Here is a 16,057-nt window from a genome sequence, read left to right on the forward strand (position 1 = left end):
ATATTATAGTTAATTCGGTCAAAATCAAATGTTAAGATTTTAGTTAAAAAGATTAAGAACCTAACAATAATCAGCTTAAGACTTGGCCATCTCTCTGTTGAACTTCTCACGCTTTGGCCTTTGAAGTTCTCAACTTTAGATTGAGAACAAAAAATTTTAACATCAATCTCTCTCTTTCTTTTGATAAAAATTTATTGCTTCTAAAACAAAAACAAAATTGTTTTAAATTTATTGAGTGAGAGATAGAGGTATACCATTTACTTAGTCTTCTGAGGATTTTACTGAACACATATTCTGAATTTCTAGTGTGGAGAGGCCTAAGATGAATAATATCTAATTTTCAGGTATCCAGAGGCATTTGAGCTAAGCACCTGTAAAAAAGACAACAGGGAGTATTTATTTGCGGCTTCCACTCCTCAAGAAAAGAAAAGCTGGATGGTTGCATTAGCTAAGGTTGGTAATTTACTGTGACTTTGACCCTGAATATTGACCTAATATTCAAATATTTTAACTTTTGAATGAGTAAAGACCTTTATGAATGTATTATGGTTTTTGACCTTCAGACATTAACCTTAAACTTTAATGTACAGTACTTTTTGAAATTTAACATTGGTGATATCTTTGAATGAAGACAGGGCTTTCATATTTTACATGAACATTGCCTATGACAACACTTTCAGAAAAAAAAAGAATTTTGTCATTTTTAACTTCATGATCTGACCTAGAAGTCTGACCTATTTATCATAAATGTTAACTTTAGCCATAATTTCTGCTCCAGAAGAGACAGCCTTTCATATTTTTTACATGTGCAATACTTGTATAGAGATCTTTGAATTGTTTTGATATGATATTTGATGTCATGACCTTGAAGCTTGACACAGTTTTAAGAAATTGAATCTCCACCATAACTTTTATTAAAAAAATTTTAAGTACTTTTTGTATGATGGACAGACAAGACAGTTACAATGTACCATAAATAATTGCATCCCAACCACTCAATTGCATCCCAACCAAAAACAGAGGACCACAATTCTTGAAATTTGCTTTTTTTTCTTTGCAGTTATTTTGTCCAATCTCCTTAATGGAAGATGTTGGTCAATCAGAGTTTAACTTGGCTGGTAACTTCTATATCAAGGATGTAATCTCTGTAAGTGTCATCCATTTTGTAATTATTTTAAGGAGAGCACAGCACATGATAAAGTGACATTTGTTGTCTGCATGATGTTATTTGTATAATATTAACAAATAATAATTCCCGTTTTTACATTCTCTTTCTAGGACTGGGAGAAAACATGGTTAATGATCAACAACAGAATATTGGAGTACTATGACCAGGTAAAAGTGTGTGAAGAAGACAAACACATGAAGATGTTATTTCTATATTTTATTGAGTAAATCATGCATAACAATGATAAATACAGCACTTTTGATGATAAGTCTATAGCACTTGACACAACAACACAGCAATTTTAAAACAGTTTTTTTTTTAAATTAAAAACTGAAAAAGAAACATTTGTACATAATGTTACATAATTGAACATATGAATTGCAACATTTTACACTGTTAAGCAATTCTAATATAAGCTTTTTGAGAATAATGAGCACATCATATCATTTTGTATCTCTCTGGATATAAATATTTTAGCACTCCATAAGTTCAACTCCTTTTGTTTCAGTGATTTATACTTTCTACTCTCAATAAGATTTTCATATGAATAGTTCCATTGTAAAACATAACAATGAAAATACAGGATTATTACATTTACACTGAATAACATGACATTGTCACTTGGTAACATCTCCACAGAATGATTTACATTGAATATCACTTGCAGAAGTCTTCAAAAACAACACTAGCATTAAATTGCATCACAATTGCATCACAATCACATGAATCTACTAAACACTAGTACACTTGAGCTTGTGAATCTTTTGGGTGTGTCCTTGGCGAGTTCTCTTGTTGGCAAACCACTTCCTGACTTGTCCTTCTGTGATGCCTCCAAACACAGACAGGGATTGGACAACCTTTGGACAGGGGTAGGGATGCTTGGTGTTGTTCTGGTACCACTCCTCCATCATATCAGTGGCGTCCTTTTTTAGCACTGGTCGGCTCTTGAAGAGGGAAGTTTTGGCTGGTTTCCTGGACTTTGATCTCTTCTTTTCCAGTTGACCTAGACTGTTTTCTACTCGCTCCATCATTCTGTGTAACATGCTGTCGTAGTAAGCGTTGTACATCTGTTTAAGGTGGTCTGGACTGTTGTTATGAAGGTGGAGCATCTTGAAGCGATTTGTTTCAATTACTGCAGCGTGATAGCGATGGAAGTTGGAGAGTTCTTCAATATTGGAGGGATACTGTTGACGAAGTTTGTCGTATTGTATCTGAAGTCGCTGATCACGTAGAGCCACAGAATGGGGGATAGGGGTGTGCATGGTCTCTATCAAAATGTCAGGTGTAGAATCACTGAAGCACTCTTTCATCAAGGTTGATTGGAGGGCACTGAAGAATTCCTGCTTGGATGACTGTTGTATATCGGATCTAAGAAGACTGAAGAGTGCGTTGTCAATCCTTGTTTCTGCTGGTGAGGTGTTGAGCTCTTTGGGTGGTGATTGAGGTGGTGATGTCTGACTGCTGCATGTCTTTGTTGCTGGTGGATCCTCTGTGAGGGGTGGTGGTAACAAAGAATCCAGTGTTGCTATCACTTCCTCAAGATCCAGTTCTGGTGGCTCTGGACAGTTTTTCAGGTTTTCTTCTAGATCTTGCAGTAAGAAGGAATCAAATGTTGAAGTTGGTCCTAGTGCAGTTTCCAAAAAGTCCAAGTCATCCATGATGATTCACAATTAATACAACGCACTATAGAAGCAGAACACAAATAACACTAGAACACTTTAGAGATGACACTTAAAAAATCAGATATATCACATCACATGAGATAGAATATCACAAGAGGAGTTGAAGGTTGTGACAGAGAACAAGTCTACATTGATCAATGATCAGTTGTGACATATGGCAGACTGACATGCCTTTTTGTAGGAGTTGATGAAACTCTAAAAAAAAAAGCTTTATTTTCATTGGTTGAAAGGGTCTGAAATTATAAGCACACAATATTTCATTGGACACTTTCAGAATTAATTTTGATGAAGTAAATTGTTATTGGTCAGAATATTCTAATTATGGATTTCAGCTTGGACATCCACTTTATTATGAACAGTGGTCATTGCTACAGGGACTGGGCTTGTGATTGACCATTAGCACCATTTCTAATGGTGTGCTTATCCAAGCTGTAATTGACTTCAGCAACTAATACATCCCAAGCTCTTTCATTCACCCTCAATTAAATATCTACTTGAAAGTGATATTTAGTTATTAATTTTCTGAATCTATAGGTATATTTAATGATTTTAACATTTTAATCAATAGCAGGTAATAAACTATAATTAATAGTTATGTTTCAAATTAATTTTTGAAATGAAATTTGATTTCATAAATAAAGTAGCAAGACATATTTAATATATCTGGAATTAAAAAATCTATTATATTACTTGTACATGAAGTAGTTTTTCTTTCTTTCAGAATAAACAAGAATTCTGCAAAATTGATCTCAGGAAAGCTATTAATATTAGTAAGTGACCATTTCTATATTTAATATTGTAAATGCACATTTACATTGAAGTGTTTGTTTCTCTGAAAAGTATGCAACTTTCTCTCTCTCTTTTTTTTTTTAACACTTTAGAATACAGTGAATCCACTCTTGCATGTAAAGTCTGTATGGAAGTGGGCAAATGTTTGGCACTAGATGTTCATGGAAAGTATGTATATCATCCTGTAAGATAAATCTTTATGTATTATATTCTTACAGCTGTAAGAAACATCAAATCATTATATCAAAGTAAAGTTATAATCTTTATTTTTTCTTTCAGTACATTGAATATGTACATTTTAATTCCAGGTCACTGTATTTTCAAGCAGATTTAGCTCGTGACACAGAGAGGTTGTTAAATGCATTCAGTAGAGCCATGAAAGTAAGGGTTAATTTTTTTTAAAAAAATTGTTCCCTGGTCATACAGGCCATTTTATCAATTGTTTGATTTAGATGGTGCTAAAATTAGTAAATGAGTATAAATTGCTCTCGACAGGACAAATTTAATGCAGGTTAATCCCTTTAAGTAAGTGTAATTTACAAAGAGCAGACATTTTTCTCTTAAGAACAATGAAGTGCTGATTAGTCATATCAATATGGAAGCATCCTGTGGTAATGTAGATTCAAATTTGTTCAAATCATGACACCCAGGTGTAGGATGGGACCACAATTGGTGATCAAAGTTTTACTTAGGAATATATTGGAACAAACAATTAAAAATCTTCTTCTCAAGAACAACAAAGCCATGATTAGTCATATTATAATATGAAAGCATCCTCAGATACTGAAGGTTTAATCGTGTTCAAATCATGATCTTTGGAGGTGGGATGGGCTGCAATAGACAAAGTTTTACATAGGAATATATTGAAAAAAAATCTGCCGATGAAGAACAGCAGTTCTATAGTGATTCAGATTAGCTTTATGGCCCATGACCTCTTGATGTTGTTTTTTTTTTTTTGATTGCCAGATGAATTAGTAGTATATAATCCTTTATTTGTGATGATGTTTTTTTCTATTTCAGACAGGAGGGGACACATTAGAGGATCAACATCTATCTCCTTCCAATGTTCCAGTGATCATTGAAAAGTGTGTCTGTTTCATTGAAGACTATGGTAAGCCTGTTGACATGTAGCAAATAAAATAACAAGTAAATTGATTTACACAGTAGAAAACAATGATTAACACAGTGAAAACATGTTAAATTTTCCTTGATTCTTTATCAGGTATACAAGAGGAAGGAATCTACAGACTCTCAGGGGTTAAATCCAAAGTACAGGCTCTGCTGGACAAATTCATGTCAGGTTTGTTATGCTAGGGGATGCAGGACTTCAAATCATCTATTTCAGTTAATACATGTATGTAAACAAGTTCTCCAATCTCATACAAACCAGACTGAAAACCTACTTTTCTCTGGCAATTCCATGAATTCAATACATTTTCCTATACTGTAATAGAATGGGCATAAAATATGTGCATGAGAAAACAACAACAACATAAAATATACACACAAAAACAAAAGCTGGACAGATTCTTCAGTATATTGCATGTATTTCCCAAAATCATATATTGTAAGTTCTGTTATTGCTTCGTAACATTTTAAAATTCCACTTGATTAGGATTATTTTTCTTTTCAATAGATGCCCACTCTGTGGTGCTTCAACAGGGAGTGAACCAGGTCCATGAGGTGGCAGCTTGTCTGAAATTATTCTTCCGTAGTCTCAAGGACCCCCTGCTCATGAGTTCCAAGTATCCCATGTGGATAGAAAATGCTGGTAAGTTTTAAGAAAATAATTTAATACAAACTGAATATTGTTGCTCAAAAGAGAAAGAAAGACATAATTAGATGCCAGACTATTTTGGCTTGCAATTTTGCTTTGCTCTCTAGCTGAAATGCATGTAGATGAACATTGGCATAAAACTAAAATATAAGCAAATATGCCCAGGATGCTCTATTCATGTTTTTTTCTTTTTTTTTTTTTTACAATTACTGACAACTGAATTGTTTTTATTAAGCTGTCAATAATGAAGATTTTAAAAATTAAAAAAAAATGTGACGGTGATGAATATTTTGATTTCTACAGATGATATTATGCATGGTAAGTTTGGGGCTGTTTATTATGATGTGTGTGATCTTATGTGATGCTTAATCAGCAGTACACAGGGGAAAGAGAATGTTTGATATATACTGTGTTGCTGCAGATATATTGTATTACACTTTATACGGGACATTCTATTATAACATTTCAGTTTTCCTTCTTGTGCATTCTGTTTTTAGTTTCTGGAACATTTTCCATAATTCTTGGCGAGATAGAATATTTTAATCAAAATCAAGATGTTTATAATTAAATAGCAGTAGTGTATACTTATTTCATCAGAAGGAAAAAATATATGTATGCATATGTAAATTGATGTACTTTTTGCAATTTTTTAAGTTTTTTTTTTTATTTGATTGGTGATGTAACAATTTGTTCTAAAATATTATTAATGAATGAAGTATAGTTTTACTTTTCCTCATGACAAGAACATTGTATTTCTTCAAAAATCTGTAATCAAGATTTTCAGTATTTTATTCAAAGCATGCCCTGAACTTTATTTAAATCCCTAATTGTGCGAATCAACTCACAAGAATACATTATTGCTGACTAACCTCTTAGGCATGATATTCTTCATGAATTTTAATCCGAATTTTTTTTTCCAAGAGTGGGTGGGACAATATTTTACTAGTGCCACCAGCTTTAAAAGAAATGTTTGATTAATATTCTTTAAAAGCATGTCTTTACTTTTTAGGTCGTATGGATCCACAAGTGAAGTTAGAGTGGTACCAGTTTCTGATCCGAGAGCTTCCTCCCATTAATTACAACACACTCAAGAGACTTATACACCACTTCAACAGGTACATTGATACCAATGATTTACCCTAAAAATCCTCCTATTTTTGTTATTACAAAGCTTTCATTGAAGAATGGATAAGGACTTTTTCCAAATGAAATTATAATCTTAGTGATATTAGTGCAGTAAGACTTTGTTATGGGAGACTGTTAAAAACATCAATATATCCAAAGCTGTTCACTATTAGTGAAATTTTGTATTTATCCCAGATTTTAGTTTTAAATTATGGACTATGGATTTACCTCTGGAAAATGCTCATGCTTCAAATTGGATTTTTTTTTTAAGTTCTGTACCTGCTTTAGGAGTAGTAAGGATAAAGGCCTCAGAGATGACATTAAATAAGCAGATCATTATTTACATATGATACATGTTGACCAGTCAGAGGATAATGTAACAATCAAAAATCATTTTTATCCAAGAGTTTTCAAATGTAAATGGAAAATCTAATCCAAGGTATTGAAACATGAGATTACTGAGAAATTTATAGCTCAAATTATGGACAAAAAGATTTGTACAGACATACTGCTGATCTGGATAAATTATTTGATTTTAACAGCTGAGTTGAATTTGGAGTGTAGGTACTATCTGTGACAGTTTGTGTTCATGTAAATGTGTATTGTTTTCACCAAATTAATATTAGTTATATTTTTTGTATTATAGAAAATGTATTGATACATTTACAGTATTTAGTACAGTTTGTTCACCCTAAACACTACCATAGCCAGAGTGCATTTTATTTAGTTTGAAATGTTCGTGAAGTTTTATGGCATGTGCACATTATAATTGGATTATTTCCCTTTCTACACCACATTTTATCTTCTTTTGAACAAACAGAATAACATTACTCAATAATCATTCAAATTTAAGCTTTCTTTTGTGTTGTAAATTCAAGTCTTCTCAAATCATCCATGCTAGGGTAGGGCTTTAAATAGAGTTTACTGCAAAGCTTAAATCAAAGTAAGGGGTGGGTTGGGGGTATCCACATGCATAGTGGACATCATTCCGAACTGATGCCAAGGTTAGATAACAGGGCTGCTACAAAAATGAACCACTCCAGCATATAGAAAAAAAAAATCTGCAGAGTAGTATTATTAGGTTTGTTACTGACTGTTTAATACAGAAATATATCAGGTTGATCAATATCATAGACGGCAAGGCGAAATGACAAGAACTTAATGCTTATTGCTTAACTTACCTGCTAAAACTCTTGAGGGGTTAGAATCTTCCTCTAAATTGTTGGGAATGTTTTAATGCAATAACATGGCACACTTTCCACCAAACTGCAACAGGAAAGGGGGAGGGGGGGGGGGTTGCATGGCTCTATTGAATGATGTACAATAGAGTCTACAGCTAGACAATATTCTTAAAACAGTGGGTGCCCCCTCTCCAACCCTGTAGTATAATGGGCCTACAAGAATTGATGAGCAAGATGATTAAGTACAACATATTTTAATTCAAAATTTTAGTGTCCCAACATCTCTACTATCGACAATATCATGTTTTCTCCAATTTCACATGCAGTCATACTCTTCAAAATTATCAATCTTACCTTTAGCCATCAAGTAATCTTGGTAATTCTTTGAGGCACCTTCATCTTAGTTTAAATAATTTGTTTCTGATTACCCGGTAGATTCTTTTCCTATCTTGTTTGAGTGAATTTCGACCCTTCTATCGCTTGTGATGCAGTCAAACAAGTTTGACTTCATTTCTTAAAAGGGCCGCTACTCTGATTTAGAAACCATTACGGAAAGTAGTTTCTGTAATAAATGATTTCTAATATTAAAATGTAAACACAATGTGTTGGCCAGACAGCTGGCAGTCACTAGTCGTGTTTTAAATCAGTGAATGTGGGGCATTTCAATCTGAGGGAGAAAAAAAATAATCCTGAGCTTTTCAGATCAATATTTATTTGATGAGTATCCATCTGTACCATACAATGTACTTTCAAAACTTTTTTTCACGAAAAAATAACATACCGGTAAAATGTTATGGACCTTATAGTGGCAATTCATTTGAAAAATCAATTGGAAATAGGGTGGACTGGAAGAGGAGCAAAATGTTTCTCATGTAGATCATGATACTTCATAATAAATAGTTGATTTGATTATAAATGAAGTGTTTGCATTATAATTCTGTGATATTATAGTGAAGATTTTTACCACCATTTTGAAGTAATTCTGTGCATGTCTTAGAGTATTTATGATCCTTCTGTATAACATGTAGTTCTCCTTCAGACAATGTAAAGATTGTCTCAGAAATATTGTATCTGATTTAAAATAATCTATAGCACACTAATTTATTTTTAAAAATTTAAAATGCAGTAACTAGTAGCAAAGACATCTTTAAAATAAGAATAAATAAAAAATTTAGTATTTAGTTTTTAAAGATTAACAAGTAATTTATTCCTCTGAGGGTTTGTCTATATTCTTTTTTTTCAGGCTATCAAAGTACTCAGCTCAGAACAAGATGACAGAAAAGAACATTGCTATTGCATTTGGTCCAACATTGATGCAGACTGAAGCTGAAGTATGAACATTATAGGATTTATTTACAAAATAGAATATTTGAGTGAAATGTACATCACTAAATTTTTGTGACACCTTATTTTCACGAGGTAGTCTTTGAATCTTAATTAGCGAGACAAAATTTTTCCCAAATTGTGGTCATTGCTCTTTATATAATCTAATGGAATACTATTATATGCGAGAATGAAATTTTTGCGAGCACACTGTCTCACTTAATTATGCAAAAATAAAGTTCTTGCAGATAAAAAGTGATTAACAGTAGTTCAGGCATATTATACATTTTGTTTTTAGCTCACCTGAGCTGAAAGCTCAAGTGAGCTTTTCTGATCACATTTTGTCTGTAGTCCATCTGTCTGTCCTTCTGTAAACTTTTCACATTTTCGGCTTCTCCTCCAGAACCACTGCACCATCCAATTTCAACCAAACTTGCCACAAAGCATCCTTGGGTGAAGGGGATTCAAGTTTGTTCAAATGAAGGGCCACAACTTCATTCAAACAGAGATAATTCAGAAATAGTGAAAATTTGGTGGCATATTTTAAAAATCTTCTTCTCAAGAACCACTGACCCAAAAAAGTTGAAACTTATAGCCATTGTGCTCAGGTGAGCGATGTGGCCCATGGTCCTCTTGTTGTTAGTTTTGTACAGGTATCATTTAAAAAAAAATTGATAAATTGAATATTTAAAATTTCATTTGCAAGAAGAAGAAAAAACACCTTTAAGAAATGTCATATTTGAATGAAATCTACAATGTTTACAAAATTTACAGTAGATTTCAAGTTTGTTTTATTCAATGGCCCTAGATTGGATGGGACCACCAAAGAATGACAAATAAACTTGCAAGCATTATATTATTTCTATATATTTATATCTGTATATTTATATTCATGTACATGTACATGTATATATTCAACTCCTTTCAAAAACAACAAAATTACAGTTTTCAGCATCTTTTTTTTTAATTTTTGAAATTTGTATTTTTTTTTTTCTTTTTCTGTTGAGCAATATAAGGTTGAGAGTGGCCAATGAAGTTCCTCCTAAATTTTATATCTTTTTTGCTTTTTACAGTCTGAAGTTAACAGTACGCACGTACAGTTACAGATGGTTGTGATAGGAGACATCATGAAACATCACCAGAAACTATTCAAGGTGAGAGATTCTGACTTTTTAATGAAGTATTTTCCTGAGGTTTTGTCCGTAAGAAATCCATTACAATTTATTTCACATACAGATTTGAACAAGTTTTTCACTGGACCCTGTTGTACACATGTAATTTCTCTTTCGTTGAACTGTTTGGTACACATGTAATTTCTGTTTCATTGAACTGTGTGGTACATATGTAATTCTTTTATTGTTGAATGCTATGTTACATACATGTATGTATTTTCTGTTGTAGTTGGAGGATGAAGAAAAGATGATGCAGGAGAAAGTAGACAAGGGAAAACAGATTTTAGAAGTGATAAATAACAACAGAGAAGTAAGAGAGAGGATTTATACAAGTGTTTATTATTCCAAACCTGTGTTAGGACTTTCATTAATGATATGAAGTCTGTAATACCGTATACTATTATTGATTATGATTCTTATGTGCTGTGCCTTTATCATTTTTATGGCAGACAGTTATGTTGGATAGTTTTGTACTATGCTTGTTGAATCTTTTTTTTTCTCTATCATGATCAAGTGTTTAATTTTGTACTACAGAGCGTGGATATTAACGAGTCTTTGAAGATCAGTGTTTACTTTCTGAGTCGTAATGGCAACACCTACAACCCAGAGGTATAATCTCATCAGATACTAATTCATGTGATTCTGAAAGAGCTTCATTTTGGCAAACAAGATGCTCTCTCTCTTGTTTTTTTCTCTCTGCCTACTCCCTGCCTGTATTCAAAAATGTGCATTCAAAAATGAGGATAACAATTAATTTACATGTACACTGTATATAATGAATTTGAATGAATTAGAAACTGTAGAATAGTATCTTTGTTGGCATACAGGTAGAAAATTTATGAGCATACATGTTATAAAAAGGTTTATATCATGTGCAACTTAAAAATCATGGCAATGTACATGTATAATGTGTTTGTAAATTTTCAGATTAATATTCACACCACTGTAAAACAAGTGATCGATCAACTGAAACGCAAATTTAATGCGACCCATGAAGATTACACCTTACATGAAGTGCTGTGTGATGGAGGCTTAGGTAAAAAAAGTTGTTCAATAGTTAATTAAATGTACTTTAAATAGAAGGTAGATCGGCAAGTGGGTTAGCGTTCACTTCATATTTAATATTTTTGAAAGAGAATTTGCTCTTTAAGCTGCAGTTTCTGAACACTGTGTCCTGTATATAAGTTTATGAATTTTACAAATGATATCTAGTAACCTTAACCTGAAATTTAGCAAAAATACTGCGGTGAATTATATACTGATATGTACGTTCTGTATATGAATATTGTGGATATTGTATAAAATGCCAAAAAATTGAAATTTTAAATTGTTTGCACTTAATAGAGCGTCCCCTCCACAACACAGACACCCCCCACTCTGTGGTCAAGGCTTGGTGGGACTGGCCAGAGTGTTACAGAAAGCAGGCCTGTCTCTGTCTAAAGCCCACATCTGATCTCATGCTTAAACTGTCCAACATGGTAAGTCACCCACATCTGATCTCATCCTGATACTGTCCAATGTGCTAAGTCCACCAAAGAGAAAATTAACCTGGTATATCCAGTACAACATCTAAATGTGCTCTAGTTTATATGTTGTATCTAAGATTTTGATTTAACCTGAAAGGCTAATTGATAACAAGTATGCATATAAACAGATCAGATTTGTAGTGAAAAATGAGAAAAGTAACAATATTTATTTTTTAAATCTGAGAACAATATCCTTATTTCATTTCCTTTTGATTTTCATTATGATAAATATGTGCATGAACATGTAAGATCTCAACAAATCATACAAAGTATCTAACACACATTTTCAGTACGATCCGAGTCGAGCCCTGTTTGCAGATATAAAGTTGATAGAAAAGAAACCTTTGGGATTGCTGAGTAAATCCAATAAGTATGCATTCCAGTTCCAGCAGTCCAGACTGTCATACTACAAAGATGCCAAAGTAAGCTTAATTAAAAAAAAAATCTCCTTGTACAAGGTGGACTTGTGTTTTACTTTACCAGTGCACTGCACAAGTTATTCTCAATAATGGAAAAGTACTTTTTAACATTTTAATCAAAAGTAAGAAAAATAGCAACAGATACATGTGTATAGAGACATGGGCAGTATTTCTAAAGCACATGAAAGGAGCATTAATTTGTTATTTGTTTATTTGTAATAAATTGTATATTGGTGTTTTTAGTCAGCTGGTGGTTCACCGGTAGGGTCCTGGAATATTGAAGATTTGGTCATATATTATGGAATGGATCCCTTAGTTAGGAAAGGTGACAAGTAAGTAAAAATATTACTGAAAAAAATAACTTGAATCTGCATTAATCAGTACATGATGTACAAATACTGTCTTTCCTTTTTCCCCTTAAAATCTGCTTTATGCACTTTTTTTGGGTAGATATTTACTTGTGAAATACAGCAGAGTTTAAATTGATTCTTTTTAGGTATGGAGTCACATTTCTTAAAAAAGGAGAAATACCTGGGTGAGTTTGTATTGAATTTTGATCCACTACACATAATGATTTAACACTATCTCTTTTATCCCCTTCTAAAATATGTCCTGATAAATAGTTATTTTTGTTCTAAAGGAAAGTTAAATACAGCAAGGTTTTCAATTTAGTATACACAAATTAAGAAAAATATACCTTTATTTAAAACACTTAGAACCTGGATATTTTTCAGGTCTAAGGAGACCCCAATTTTTGGGCACACTTTGTGCTTTTCTTCAGAAAGCGAGTCACTATATTGGATGTCTGCTATGCTTGTAGCTCAGGTGAGTGTGAAAATTAGCACAGGAACAAAATATTAACACTATGATGACAAAGGTCTATAAATAGGAGAAGAAACATTATATATGCAAGTTTCGAGATTATCTCCCTTGGTGCTCTCTTTTGTTACGGAGGGGAGTTTTGTTTCCACGTAAACCGGCAGGTGGGACAGTTATTTATATTGGAAACCTTACATCACTGGTCTGTCATAACCGATTGTCGGGATGCACTCTTCAACTAAAAAATTACGGAATTAAAGGCGTCAATTTTTTTTTTTTCAACAAAAAAAATCAGAGCAAAAGAAAATATCAGTGGATAAGACATATCAAATGAGGGAAGAGATATGGATCTCTAATAAATACACATGCATCTGATCATTGCACATTGGCATTCTGAATGACACACCGACTCTTTCCATAATAATAATTTCAAAGAGCCCACTAACTTTTTAGAAAAGGTTTTTGCAATCAATAAACATCTTTCTCGCAAAGACTATGAAGGTTCTTTTGTTTTCAACTATCGTAATTGAGAGTAGAATTCAAAAACATGTATAGTAGAGCTCAATAAAATCATCAAAATCATTACTGCTTAGCATTATCATCTTTCTAGAACATTAAATGAATTTTAAAAGCTCTAGCCAGTAGCCATTACTCATTTATTTATGCAGGTTTCTATACATTAACAAATTGTCCCACTTCCATGCTGACACATGTATGGATACTTTTTGCACCTCTATCGTAGGAGAGTTACAATCTCAAAACTCATGTATTAGAATTATTATACATGTATGTTAAGAATAGAGCTATGTTGTTTTTGTTATGTTATACTGATGTTTATCATATAGATGTCTATTATACAGCACCCTGAAGGATTGCTAGTTTGAGGGTGCAGGGATTTAGCAGTATGTAGGTGTAAATACACTCCACATATCCACACATCCGTAGGAGGCTGAGATGGAAGACACTGGTTATAAAGATCACTACAAAGCTTCTCCTGTGGTGTTCAAGTAATCTGACATATCTTTGTTGAAGTGCACAGTTTGAGTGATTTATACGAAATACACTTACATGAATGAAGAACTACTTAATTTTTTAATGACCTGTATTCTCCATGTAGTATGCATTTCAATGTAAAAATTTCATTCATTTACACTGTATGTGAGATTTCTCTAAACACATTGCCAGAACTATGTTTGGAATATTTGTTCGGCTTAAGATGCAAGGAAGTACTAAGTTTTCAGTGGGTTGTACATCATTTTTCCATCAATTTTTTCAGACAAATCAACACATTTAATCACTATTCCTGTGTTCTACCTGTATAAATTATGGGTGTGTTTGAGAAATACAGTGTGTTAATGTGTTTAAAAAAATTTGTATCATGGCTGTGGTGTTTTTCCTTTGAAGTCAAGTGTACAATAACTGGAGATACACCGATGGGCGGAGCCAGCAAAACTGTGCCGTGTAAATAAATCATTGAACACCAAGGCGATTTCAACATTTTAAATTACATGTATATTGAATCCGAATTACAGAATGAAATGGGCTTTGTTATATACAGAGACAAAATTTTGTACGGAACTCTGCAAATATTCGATCCACCGCATCGAGAAATCAAGTTCTTGACATGAATTCCACAAATAAATACCTTAAAATGTCACACCTGTTGTAATAGAGATTTTTAGCAGGATATACCATCTTTGCTGTATTCTTTGCTCAACTAGAATAAAGTTCAGCTGCACTGCATCCATAGATGAAGAGTTATTAACACAGCGTTTTTGTTCATGCCACAGCTCTCGAATATGTCAAATGATCAACGGGTATCTTTTCTTTCTTGATTTTCGATTAACACCTGAATTTCCCTTCTTCAACTTCGAATTTTTCATCCTTGATATCCAAAAGTTTTATTTTGAATTTCATTAACAATCCGTTTTTATATTAAGTTGGAGAGCTGCAATCTGATGTCTTTTCTCATGAACACACACATAAAATGTGCGAATTAAAAAATACTGGCGGGAAGGAGAGAATATCCATGCGGTCACCTGACAAAAACTATATTTTTTTATTTTTGTAATTAAAAATCATGCTTGAAAATTTGGGACGTAACAATTATTGACGTTTTGATTGGCCATGATACAAGAAAGTTATTGAATATTTATTATGGTGTATCCTGATTTATTTGGACGAAGGGGCGGAGACTCGTGCTTGGCACTCGTCACCGCCCTTCGTCCAAATAAATCAGGATACACCATAATAAATATACAATAACTATTACAAATAAGATTGAACACTGAAATACAGTGTATTTTCAAAGTAGATATACAGTATTTTTCAGACTTGTGAATTTATAATGGAAAGATGTGATTAAAATGATCAATATAATTAATAGTTCTTTAGCTAGAAATGTAAATAAGTTATTTATGACAGGAATCATACAGGATTCATATTGTAGATAATGTATATATTATGTATAAATGTACATATTGTACATACATATTTCTATTGCATATTAATAAATAAAATGTAAATAGAGTATTATGTATATTTATTTCAATAGATGTTTATTTTTACTGTTGAGATATTATTTTCTTTTTTTTTTTTACGTGGATATCTTTAAAAAGATGGAGTCTAGAATGGAATATATTCAGTTCAATGATAAAAAAAGAAAGACTGGTTTATATTTTTTTTAGAGAATAATTGTACTTCTTTAGGTAATCGTTACCTGTAATAGATAAATCTTAATCAAACACTTTTATTACATACATCATAGTAGATTTATCAAATAGAAAAAATGCTTTTGTACTTTTTTGAAAGTGTTTTATTTGTTAAATATAATGTTGTAGTTTGATCTTTTATATTACTTGCGGTAATTAAATGTTTAATTTTTCCACAAAGTGCAATATACAGAAGTTTTATATGAAGTATTTTTTTCGGATAATAAAACACTTTCATGTATATATGTATTTTATCTATGAAGGTAGCTTAAGGTGTGTAATCTTCATTTACACATGTTGTAATTTTTAGTACCTTTCATGGTTACATGTAAATATGCAGTTCTTTCATCTTTAAATAAAGTTAA

At 32.4% G+C, this 16,057-nt stretch overlaps 1 protein-coding gene across 4 annotated transcripts in view; it reads left to right on the forward strand.

Moving 5' to 3' along the window:
* Window positions 1–15,177, forward strand: part of LOC133173514 (arf-GAP with Rho-GAP domain, ANK repeat and PH domain-containing protein 2-like) — a 65,691-nt gene extending 50,514 nt beyond the window's left edge. For 2 of the 4 annotated variants that reach the window (XM_061308496.1, XM_061308498.1), the window contains 22 exons: window positions 345–453; window positions 1,061–1,147; window positions 1,279–1,335; window positions 3,572–3,620; window positions 3,732–3,807; window positions 3,948–4,020; window positions 4,660–4,750; window positions 4,862–4,939; window positions 5,276–5,410; window positions 5,720–5,734; window positions 6,426–6,531; window positions 8,966–9,053; window positions 10,119–10,199; window positions 10,447–10,527; window positions 10,752–10,826; window positions 11,145–11,253; window positions 11,562–11,695; window positions 12,034–12,165; window positions 12,406–12,494; window positions 12,659–12,697; window positions 12,897–12,987; window positions 13,842–15,177. In XM_061308496.1, coding sequence (XP_061164480.1) covers window positions 345–453; window positions 1,061–1,147; window positions 1,279–1,335; window positions 3,572–3,620; window positions 3,732–3,807; window positions 3,948–4,020; window positions 4,660–4,750; window positions 4,862–4,939; window positions 5,276–5,410; window positions 5,720–5,734; window positions 6,426–6,531; window positions 8,966–9,053; window positions 10,119–10,199; window positions 10,447–10,527; window positions 10,752–10,826; window positions 11,145–11,253; window positions 11,562–11,695; window positions 12,034–12,165; window positions 12,406–12,494; window positions 12,659–12,697; window positions 12,897–12,987; window positions 13,842–13,865 — 1,819 coding nt within the window. In that variant the 3' untranslated portion in view covers window positions 13,866–15,177. The remainder of the gene's footprint in view (window positions 1–344; window positions 454–1,060; window positions 1,148–1,278; window positions 1,336–3,571; window positions 3,621–3,731; window positions 3,808–3,947; window positions 4,021–4,659; window positions 4,751–4,861; window positions 4,940–5,275; window positions 5,411–5,719; window positions 5,735–6,425; window positions 6,532–8,965; window positions 9,054–10,118; window positions 10,200–10,446; window positions 10,528–10,751; window positions 10,827–11,144; window positions 11,254–11,561; window positions 11,696–12,033; window positions 12,166–12,405; window positions 12,495–12,658; window positions 12,698–12,896; window positions 12,988–13,841) is intronic. The other 2 variants (XM_061308497.1, XM_061308499.1) reach the window with 1 other exon arrangement.
* Window positions 15,178–16,057: the final 880 nt, after the last annotated feature.

The sequence above is a fragment of the Saccostrea echinata genome, unplaced genomic scaffold (genome assembly GCF_033153115.1).
Source record: "Saccostrea echinata isolate AGI-Se365-2 ecotype Australia unplaced genomic scaffold, CSIRO_AGI_Sech_v1 ptg000056l, whole genome shotgun sequence".
NCBI classification, from domain to species: domain Eukaryota; kingdom Metazoa; phylum Mollusca; class Bivalvia; order Ostreida; family Ostreidae; genus Saccostrea; species Saccostrea echinata.